General features: G+C 52.7%; 1 protein-coding gene across 4 annotated transcripts in view; it reads right to left on the reverse strand.

Annotated features, from left to right (window-relative positions):
• KLHDC4 (kelch domain containing 4) overlaps positions 1–11,563 on the reverse strand; it is a 31,612-nt gene that overhangs the window by 15,385 nt on the left and 4,664 nt on the right. For 3 of the 4 annotated variants that reach the window (XM_012812033.2, XM_003800819.3, XM_023507515.1), the window contains exons 4-5: positions 10,972–11,070; positions 5,269–5,405 (exon numbers count right to left, since the gene is read on the reverse strand). In XM_012812033.2, the coding sequence (XP_012667487.1) occupies positions 5,269–5,405; positions 10,972–11,070 (236 nt within the window). Of the gene's footprint in view, positions 1–5,256; positions 5,406–10,971; positions 11,071–11,563 lie in introns of all 4 variants that reach the window. The other variant, XM_023507516.1, reaches the window with a different exon arrangement.

Genomic DNA, 11,563 nt, shown 5'->3' on the forward strand with positions numbered 1-11,563 from the left:
TCACAGCTCACAGCAACCTCCAACTCTTGGGCTTAAGCGATTTCTTGTCTCAGTCTCCCAAGCAGCTGGGACTATAGGCACCCGCCACAACGCCTGACTATTTTTTTGTTATAGTTCTCATTGTTGTTTAGCAGGCTGGGGCTGGGTTCAGATCCACCTGCTATGTATGTGGCTGGCACCCTAACTACTCAGAATGGGTGCTGAGCCTAAATATGGAGTCTTAAAAAACGAACATGTCCTCCTCAGCCAGAAGTCTGCATACGGCATAAAAATACACGTGTGATACTGTGGGGCCAAGTGCCCTGGGGATCACGTGAGTGGTGTGCAGAATGGTGCTCTGCGGGGGCACGGTGCCAAATGGCGTCACCACCAGGCCCTTTCTACTGGGCCACTGCTGTGATATGTGCAGAAAACGTGTGCATCAAATAACTCCTCAGGCTTAGGGTCGAGAGGTGTGTACTCAGCACACAAACACTTCCCTGAGTTCAAATCCACACCTCACAAAGTCACATGCTCCACAGTCACACAGAGCTTAGTGACAGAGTGTGTTCTGAGAAGTGTTAGGTGACTTTGTCATTGGCTGGACATCATAGCACACCACACAAGCCTCGACAGGATACCAGGCTGCGTAGTACAGCCTGCTGCTCAGCAAGGCCCTGCAGGAATGCACAGCTGCACCCAGCTGCAACACAGAGGTGAGTGCTGGCACAGTGAAACAGCACTGCCACCAGTCCACGTCACACATGCAATGACAGACATTATGCAGCTCTGCCTGTAGTAGCAGGCACTGAGCAGAGAAAGATTTCTATCCTAATCCCTGAAACTCCAAGTCACGGTTCCTTATGCTAGCCACGCCATGCTCCGTCTGGCAGCTCACTGGACAAGTGGGACCAGCTGGCTGCACAGGAGCCTGGGCCAGGGCGCCTCCCTTCCTTGCAGGTCACAGCCTGGAACTCAGCTGGCTCTTCCAGGTACCAATCCCATCAAGCAAGCCTGGAGTTCAGCAAAGTCCACAATACTGAGTTACACAAGGCCTTAGTGAACAGCACTCTGAACAGTGGTTCTCAACCTTCCTAGTGCCACAACCCTTTAATACACGGTGATAACCGTGATAACCGCTGCTCTAGAACCACATGCTTGTTTCATTTTAACTGTTACTATTAATAGTGATGGAGCGTGTGCCCCACGGTGTGGGGCCCTCCACATCTGATGGGGTGTGTGCTCTCCAGAACTCGCGGCCCCGCCACATGCACTGACATGGTTACTCTCACTTCACAAGTGCAAGAGTCGACACTTACCAGAAACCCACTAAGTCAGTCCGTGGCAGAGCCAGAACCTGGACCAAGCTGGTCTGGCTCTCCACCACTCGTGAAGATGCTACGTTGTACCAAGGGCAGGGTAGACTTCAGCACCTGAGGAACTATGGGTCAGAAAGCTGACTGTGTACCCTAATGGTACTTTTCAATTTCATACCACCTTGCCCCACAGTCTTAGTTTTCTACAAATTAATCACACTCTACATACACACGGGCCCCATATCGCCTGGACACACAGCTGGTCAGCAAACCATCCAACAGGGAATCCACACACACCTGACTCTCCACAAAGGAAAAGGTTTGGCTTCACAAGCAGGTGTGGCTTTTCCATCAAAAACCTTGTATCCTGTGGAGCCAGGGAGCCTTTCCCTCATGCAGCCCAGGAGAGTAGCTGAGGCCCTGAGGCCCCAAGAAGCTCTAACCCCACTGACTCCTCACTGCCCTTCCTGCCAGAACCATAGAGATAACTAATCATCCGTGAATGGTTCTTCTTTTACTAGAACAGGGACTTACTCAGATGCAGCTCTAAGTACAGGCACTAAATGGGCTTGCAACGCCACACGCCGGCCACTCCCGGGTCGGAGAGTGCATGTGGACACATGCACCTGCACACACAGGTTGTCTACTCACCTGTCAGTGCTTTGACACATGTACAGGTGAGTCAGCTGTACATGAACACTCACAGCAGCATTGTCTGCAACAGAACTGCAGCGTCAGATGAAGGGACAGAACGTGAGCTGGTCATGGCAGCACAGACCTGGGAACCCCAGCTACTTGAGAGGCCGAGGTGGAAGGATCCCAAGCCCTGGAGTTCTACACCAGGCTGGGCAACATAGTGAGACTGCCTCTATAAAAACAACAATAAAAAAACACCCCACACAAACTTTCACTGATTACTCTCACCACCCTCCTCCATATTACTTCCAGACAGTCCTTGACAGGGGCAGTGTAGGGATCAGAGGATCGAGTGGGGTGCTTTCTGCCTCCTAGTAGGTGGGCTCCAGGCCATGGTCTCCCCTGCTTTTGAGGTGAGATGCCCCATCTGAGAACACGTTTCCAGTGACCTGAGTCTGCGGCACAGACAGGTGCTAGATCAGGTCTCACACTCTCCCCAGGTCTGTTTCTGATGGGCTTCTCCTGAGAATGTGTGTATGTCTGTGTCAGAGGAGCTGGGTTTGTCACAGACATGCACAAGATTGTGGTCACCACACTACCAAGTACCACCTGGCTGTGAGAAGCACAAAGCTGTCACCTGCTACACAGGGATGAGACATAAAGAGCCGTGTGGTCTGACTCCAGGGAGGGGACACACCTGAACAGGCAGCTCCTCAGAGACAGAGGCAGCAGCTGGGGGAGGAGGGTGTGGTGACTCCGAGGGACGCTGCAGGGTTGTCTTTGGGGTGGAAATGCTCTAAATTTAGGCAGTGGCGCTGACTGCACAACTCTGCTAAAAACCATCGACTTCTACACTCTCAAAGAGTGACTATATGGTATATGAATCATGTCTCAAAAAAACTGTTATAAAACTGATCAAGTGGGGCTCTGGGGAGCTTGGCCTCCTCATTAAAAATCTGAGTCACAGATGACCACCCAGGGTGGCACCAGCCCAGAAGTAAATGGAGAAAGGGCCAAAATCTCTCCCCTTCCTCACCCACACTTCCTCCTCAAGGTAGGAGAAAAAAGTGGGGCTCCCTTCGAAGTGCCAGCTTTCAAAGCTCCAGAACTCTACACACAGACCAGGAGCCTTAACTGGCTTGGCAGGCACAGAGAGCAGGCAGGGAAACACAGGCTCCCGGCCCACTCTGAGAAGCACTAGCAGAGGCAGCGGGTGGGGGCAAAAAGGAAAGACCCTGCTCCCAAGACCCCACAGGGAGGCCCCAGGCCCTGGCCAGCATGGCCCCGCAGGGAAAGAAAGCTCTCACTGCTCCCCCCCATACACCAGCTGTGTCCAATCCCCCACTGCCAGGCCATCCTTAGAGGTGAGGCCTCTGAACACCAGGCATACCCCTTCAGACCATGCGGTTCCCAGGCCCATGTACAGATGACCGCACCAGGCACGCCCCTTTAGACTGTGGGGTTCCCAGGCCCATGTACAGATAACTACACCATGCACACCCCTTCAGACTGTGCACTCTACCTAGGGCAACATTCTGAGACTCTGTCTCAAAAAAAAAAAAAAAAATTCTCAAGGCAGCTCACACTTGTGATCCCAATATTCTGGGAGGCCGAGGCAGGAAGATCCTCCAAGCTCAGGACTTTAAGACCAACCTGAGCAAAAAACCCACCATAACTGTTTTAATTACAGTAAGTATTTGAGTAATGAGATGTCTGTTTATCAAACACAGTTCCTTACTTTTTTTTTTTTCTATTTTTAGTAGAGACAGGATGTCTCTCTTGCTCAGGCTGGTCTCAAACTCCTGAGCTAAAGGGATCCTCCTGCCTCGGCCTCCCAGAGTGCTAGGATTACAGGTGTGAGTCTCCACGCCAAGCCAAGAGTTCCTAACTTAGGGCAACTGAGGCTATCTCGCGTGTCTGAGCCTACAACATGGGGCTGTGCCAGGCATCAACAGTGTACCCATCTCCCTGAACAGACGCCCTTGCTGTGCGTCAGACTCAACAGAGCCTCTAGGTCACAAACAGATCAAGGTGGCACTGGGCAGCCGCCCACAGAAGCGCTGCCGCCACACCAGGCCTGATAAGGAGCCCCGAAGCCGTACGTGTCCTCTCACGGAGCCATCCACTGTCCCTCAACTACACATCCAGACAAAAGCTACCAAATGTTCACATTTTCATAGCATTTTATCAATTTGCCAAAGAAAGGATAATAATTTGGTTTGAAAACAAATAAAGCAAGACACAATGAACTAAGTCTAAATAAAGCTAAGGGGAAATGACTGAGTTCCAACATAAACAAAACCAGTTTTTAACATGAACACAAACTGACTGCTGTGCCTAAAATAAAGAGCCTTCCCCACACATGCACGAGAAAGGGGCTGCAGTGGGGCACAGGCCCACTCCCCATGCACGCCGGCTGTGTTAGGGTCGCCGGGCGAGTGCAGGGACTGCTGCTCCTGCTCTGGGCCTGAAGGACTCTCTCCTGGACGGGTGCAACACCCCAGGCCTGAGCCAAGCAGGGCAGGCCTCAGTGCCCCTAAAAGGCTGGTCGCCAGACAGCAGCAGTGTCTCCAGGGACAGTGGCTCCGACCCAAAGTCCTAAATGCTGGAGAAAGTTCTGCACCAAACTGCCTGTCTCCCTAAAGCAAGGGAACATCTGACTTCCTACTGTGCTAGCAGGGACATGGAGATGGAGTCTGGCATCAGCGCTTGCCCAGCCATAGTGCTCAGCCCAGGAGCACGCTGAAGGATGAAGCTAACAGCTCCACCTTCACTCTGTCCTTCCCCATTTACCCTCTTAATTTATGAGCACACACACTGTCCAGAGATAAGTGTGTGGCGGCAGACTGCTTGGAGACTTCCGTGACAAGCCAGTAGCAAAAACCCACGTGGGGGTGATTTGCAGAGCGGCAGGAAAGCAGCACCCACAGATGCCAGGCCATTCCCACCCTTCCTCTTCCGGCCCCACTGCTTTAAACACTGATGGACAGAAAGAGTCTCCCTGTCAGTAAACAGCAACTCCCTCCAAGATCTACCACTGCCAGCCTGCATTAACCCCAACACGGCCACCAAGGGCCTAGACTGGCCGCTGGAGAGGACTGCACTGCGAGGGTGCATGAGGGCTGATGAGAGCAAGAGCCCCATCCAGCCGCCTGGCTTCTCCACCCAAGGTCCAGAGAAGCATGAGCACATCCTTGCTGCCCAGTGACCTAGTGAGATGGGTCTCCTGGGACTGTACCCCGTGCTCCTCCAAGCCTGTATTCTCAGCATCGGGACACCATCGCGGGGATCTCAGAAGTGCCAACCCTGAGCTTGGGCTCCTCACCCAGCATCTTACTTGACTTGTTCCCAGGACTTGGTGGCCAAATGCAGGACCCAGAGATCCTTGTAGTGGTAGAACTGCTCTCCGTCGGGAGAGGCAAACTCCCCTCCAAAGATCCACAGCTGTCCACCAGCTTGAGGCACCACCACCGCCTGTCAAGAGAAGGACATAGGTCAGGGCACAGCCAGGTAGAGGGCCAGCTCTACAGGTGACCAGCAGTGGGCACTGTCAAGGCCAGCCCATACTCGGCCCCCTCTCCTCCTGCAGGAGGGTCCCTGGGAAGGCTGTCATCAAGTTCACGGTCCTTGGTCAAGAGTCTAACAAGAGGCACCCATAGCTCAGTAATTAGGGTGTCGGCCACATACACTGAGGCTGGTGAGTTGGAACCCAACCGGGGCTTACTAAAACAGTAACAACTGCAACAACAACAAAAAATAGCCGAGCATTGTGGCAGGCACCTGTAGTCCCAGCTCCTTGGGAAGCTGAGGCAAGAGAATCACTTAAGCCCAAGAGTTTGAGGTTGCTATAAGCTGTGATGCCACAGTACTCTACCCAAGGCAACAGCTTGAGACTGTCTAAAATAAAATAAAAAGTCTAATAACCCTTCATATGTCCCACCAAAACGGTCACTTCAAATGTGACATAAGCATTCCACAAACCAATAAATGGTATTTTTCTTGCCATTAATGTCTGAAACAGCTGCTTATCCCCCTAAACTGCCCTCACAAAACACACACACCCGGGAGGCAGTGTGCTTATGACATCGCTAACACCTGCTTTTAGGAAATTCAAGCAGCGCAGGAAAGACAAAGGGGAGCCACGGCTACAATGTAGGAGGGGACCACCCAGACCAGAACCAAATCAGGACAAGGCCTCTCTGAGAAACCATCGGGAACTCCAGGGGGGCTCCTGCGGCCCCCTCCTTCTCAGGACCCTGAGAAACCACCAAGAACTCCAGGGGGGGCTCCTGCGGCCCCCTCCTTCTCAGGACCCCTGCAGCCGTGGGCAGCAGAGTCTGCAGAACTGGCACACGCCCAGCCATGGACGGTGAACTGTCACCAGACAGATGTGCACTGCAGAACGTACACCAACTAAAATACAACAGAAAACTGAGCGACTGCTAATAAGCCAAGAGAAAATAAAAACGGGGTATTCAAGTTCAAAAGGAAGCAGGAAAAAAAAACCACATTATCATCGGGACAAAAAGAAACAGCAATACAGAAAACATTACCAGTGGCCACATCAATAATCATTACACGTTATATGCAAGGGAGTGACACCAGTTCACAAGCAAAGACTATCAAAGCAAAAATGAGACTCAACCACACCACTGATTACACTTCAGGTGCTGGGCAGTGGCTCATGCCTGTAAGCCCAGCACGGTGGGAGGACCAAGCATGATCCTTTGAGTTTAGGAGCTTGAGACCAGCCTGAGCAAGAGTGAGACCCTGTCTCTACTAAAAATAAAAAAACTTGTGGGGCATTGTGATGGGCACTTGTGATACCAGGTACTCAGGAGGCTGAGGCAGGAGGATCTCTTAAGCCCAGGAGTTTGAGGTTACTGTGAGCTATGATGCCACAGCACTCTACCCAGGGAGACAGAGCGAGACTCAAAAAAAGTAGCAGTGTCAAGACCACAACCCAGGCTCGGCGCCTATAGCTCAACCAGCTAAGGCTCCAGCCACGTACACCTAAGGTGGAGGGTTTGAATCCCCAGCCTGGACCCGCCAAACAACAATGACGGCTGCAACCAAAAAATAGCCGGGCGTTGTGGCGGGCGCCTGTGATCCCAGCTACTTGGGAGGCGGAGGCAGGAGACTCGCTTGAGCCCAGGAGCTGGAGGTTGCTGTGAGCTGTAATGCCACGGCACTCTACCCAGGGGGACAGCTTGAGGCTCTGTCTCAAAAAAAATAAAAAAAGACCACAACCCAGGGGGGCATACTCTGTGTTCTCAACACCACAATGTACCCCAGAGAAACCCCTGGAAACATTCCAGTTAAAACTAAGTCTGTACTACCTGCTAAATGTTTAAATGCAAGAAAACCCTCTGTTTGCCACACCAAAAGACTTGAACAACAAAACATATGTCACACATCTGGTGAACACATCATTATCTAGAGCAGTGGTTCTCAACCTGTGGGTCGCAACCCGCAGGAACTGCATTAAAGGGCTGCGGCATTAGGAAGGTTGAGAACCACTGATCTGGAGCTATCGATGATGTTCTAAATCAAACATCTCCACTAGGCCTGCGCAGTGCCAAAGGTTGAGGCTAAAGAGGTTTGCACAGGATTCAGACGGGAGAAAAACCAAGGAGCCAAAAGCAGCTGTGACATGTGCTTGACTCAGCTCGTGGTGGCCAGCGAGCAGGCCCAGCGAGCAGGCCCAGCGAGCAGGCATGAGCACAGCAAGTAGCTTCTCTCCTAGGCAGTCTGCCCGGGGGGAAGCCTCGGGGCCTCACAGTGGCCACAACAGTGGGTCCCAGTCGAGCACTGAAGACCATTAACTCGGCACCTACAGTTAATTCACAGTTACTCAAAATCTGGCACCCCATGGCCTTCAGGCGAGAAGGCCTAATCCACTCCTCCTCCCCACACTACACCCCTCCAGGGTATAGGCTGTTTCTGCCTCAATCTACAATCTACGAGAAAGTCTTCCCTAAGGTCCACATGGCAACCATTTATCACAACACCGTCACATGCTAGGAAAGCACAGGATAGCACAAGCCATGACGAGACACACAGCAACATGCAGAAAGCAGCGTAGCCACACGTTCATACCCCACCAATTCCCAGGGCCGGCATCTGTGCTGTGTCCCTACAGCTCAGTGGTCCAGTCCTGGTCCCAATCTGCAACAGCACACGTGGTACAGTAACAGGGCTGAGCAATGACACTCCGCTGCCAGAAGGGTCTCCCTGCTCTGTGCCTGGTCAGCAGAGCTGCTTCTCCACCTCCTCCGTGGCCTGGGAGCACCTCTTCCTCCACAGGCCCACTCGGCCCAGCAGGCGCCTCCACAGCCTTCCCTTCTTTACCTTCTGCTGCTCCACGGCCACCGCCCCGACCCCTGAGCTCGGGGGCCTCTTTCTCCAGAGGTGAGACTTGGGACTCCGCTCCCTGAGGCGGGTCTGCTGCTGGGCATCCGGGCCCCACTTGCCTCCAGCAGGGCCTTGATGGGTCGCATTCTCCCTGTGAGCTGCCTGTGGAGACCACTCAGTCCCTCACGTTTACAACCCACCTCTGCTTTGGAGGACTGTGACTTGCCACCCTACTTGGCCCTCTGCTGTTGCCGCCACCCTGGGCCCTCTCCACATCTGCCCAGTCTGTGTGAGGTAGGACTCCCAGCTGACCCTGATCGGGCCCATCTGCAGGCCCTCCCCACTGTGAGTCGCCTGCAGCCGCAGGACCTGCTTCTTGAAGATGGCTGCCTCAGCTTCCAGAGCCTCCCGGGGCTGCCCCTTCTGCCCTGCAGCCCCCCACTTCCCCACAAGCTCCTTGCTGAGCTCCTGCCCACTCTCCACCTGGCTCTGGCCTGGTTAAGGGTGTTCCCACGATGAGTCTTCCAGCTGCTCCTGAAGAGTCTGCATCTGGCCCCGGTCTGGCGTCCCCTCTGACTTTTTCCTTGACTGGGAGCCCCTCTGCTTTTCCCTTCTAGCAGGAAATCTTGTAGGGGAACAGCTCACACACTTGGCCTTCCTTGATTCCTCTTCTCCCTCTTACCCAGTTTCAGGGGTTGGAACCGCTGCTTTGGAGCCACTGCTACCGTAACTCTAACAGTAGGGTGCTGGGTTTCCCCTCAGTTCTCTCAGGCCACCCAGCTGACACAGGTGCTGCCATGGGTGAGTCCAGCTGCTCCCAAGAGTCACACTGCTGCCCTCCTCCGGAAGCCATTTCATATCCCCCAGTGCCCTGCACCAGGAGTTCACTTCTGAGGGACAGTGAATTGGCCCCCTGTTTAAAAAGTTTGAAGACCCCTGGCTTACCATTTATTAATATGCTGAGGCTAATAGGAACACAGTTGTCATTTTCTTTAACCTTCTCAAACTTTTCTTTTTTACCCTTTCTTATGAAAAATGTATTTCATTTCAAGTGAGTTTTAGTTACTACTTTGGGGGAAGAAAAGACCCGGTGAACTGAGTCATGACCTCACTGATGCCACCGGCATCCTCAGCAGGCCAGGCACAAGCCGTCCACAGGGCAGGCTGCCTCCTTCCCTCCTGGAAGCAGGGCTTGAGAAGAGAGAACTGCTGGGGCCCACAGACCACTGTGTCACTGTCACACCCTCAACAGAAAGCACAATCCTTTACTTCCCTGGGCTGCATTCACTTTAAAAAAAAAAAAACAAAACTCTCAAATTACACAGTAACATTTCACCCTCCAAAATCTAGGAGGGATTTTTCTTCTCCTTTTGCCTCCTGATTGATGCAAGAGAAGGTCAAGAACCCGACTCCTGACACACACTCACTAACCCAGTCCACCAAGAAGAGACCTTTCCACGTCCCACAGTCACAGGTAGTGGAATTTGAACTGCAGCAGTGCAGTCTACTGGCAAAAGACTTTACCACCAATGTTCCGTCTCCACCTCTCTGCTTCACGGTGACACGCGGCAGGACAGGACAGGACAGCCCTAACTGGCAGAAGTCATTAACCCCAGGCTAGACCAGCATTCACAGGAGCCAGCGTTGCCACACTTCTTGCCAAAGCGACCAAATTTAAGATCTCAAAGGCTTTTGTGACACAGATTCTTTAAGAGTGCAGTTAGCAACAGTGATGGAAATGGGTAAAAAAATAAGGGAAGAGCGGCCCAGAGCCTGCCTAATGGGGTGGGGCAGGGCCCCGGGAATCCAAGGGGTGCCCAGGGAAGCTAGAGCCGCAGGCAGAACCTGGTCCTCAGCCTGGGGGCCTCAAATAGGCTATTCTCTCGCCACAGCTAAAACTTATGAAGATCTAGTTACTTATTAAAATCAAGCATATTGAGATCAGGTTTTTAAGCCAGAAAGAGTGAATTCCTTTATTCCATCAGCTGAGTCCCTCCACACACCTGTGAGCCCCTCTGTACGAGCCGTACCGAGGCATGGGCAGATGTGTCCTCCCCTCAGCCCAGCAGGCTACTTCTGAGCACAGGGTCAGAGCAAGGGGAACCCGAAATCTTGAGCAATGTCAGAGTCTCGCTAAGGCAGTCTCATGCCGTGACCACTGTCCGCACTGGGAAAGCAGGCACTCGTTAAAATTGTATTTTGAGTGAGACCAATGATTCCAAGAGTTAGATAATGAATACGGAGGACAGACTGCCCGTACTCCCAGGCATCCCTGCCGCCAAGCTCCCTGTGTGAGAACCAACCAACAGAGGCGACGTGGTGCAGCTTATCACCCCCAGCTGTGACTCGCTTCATTGTAAAATGTATTTGCCTTCCACCATTTACACATAACAACCTGCTTTCTCATTCTCACCTTCCAGTCCAAATCTTGGGCCTAAGGGGTCTCCTCATTCAAATGGGGAGTGAGCATGGTGCCAAGTGGCTATTCTACGCCAGCCACAACACTGGGCATGTCTGCCCAGAGGTGTTCACGTGATCTTCCCACCACCTGGGCAGCAGGCGTTCACCTCCCCTCTTCAGTGAGAAGCCGTCAGAGAGGCAGGGCCAGGCCCAGCCTCCCGGCTGCTCATAAACTGCAGCTTCTACACAACTCCCACCAGGAAGTGAGCTGACAGCACCACCTTACCTGGTGGGCACAGCGCCTGGGAGGTGGGCTGGGGGTGTCAACTTTAGTCCAGCTGTCCTTCCTGATGTTGTAGATGTAAAGCTCATTATACAGAAAAGTCTGCAGGAGGAAGAAGAACTCAGTGTCACAGACAATGTGCTTCCAAGCAGGTGACAGTAAGTTTCAAGAATAGTCATAATCACTAGAATTCCCTGAGACACTTGAATCCTAACGCAACATAAATCATAACATTGCAGGAAGGCCATGGGGTCCCTCGGGGTCCTTTGAGAGGATGACACAATAAAAAATGCCCAGCGCACCCCGTGTTCAATAACCTGTACGTGGCACCTGTGCTGCTCAGTGAGCTCTGCCACTCCCCTAACTCAGCCCAGTTTTAAACGCATGCAAACCCAGAGGAGGATGACAGATGAGGCCATCCGATGGCCAGGGCCCCTCGCAAGCTGCAGGGAAGCTGAGCTTGCACTTCTGCAACTGTTTCACGTGCAGCTTTGAAACACAGGTCTTTCTGGTGTGCTCAAAAAGAAAATCGAGGGGTGGCGGGTTCAAACCCAGCCCTGGGCAAAAACTGCAAAAAAAAAAAAAAAAAAAAAAA

Source organism: Otolemur garnettii, unplaced genomic scaffold (genome assembly GCF_000181295.1).
Source record: "Otolemur garnettii isolate 467f Iridium unplaced genomic scaffold, OtoGar3 scaffold00185, whole genome shotgun sequence".
Taxonomy (NCBI): domain Eukaryota; kingdom Metazoa; phylum Chordata; class Mammalia; order Primates; family Galagidae; genus Otolemur; species Otolemur garnettii.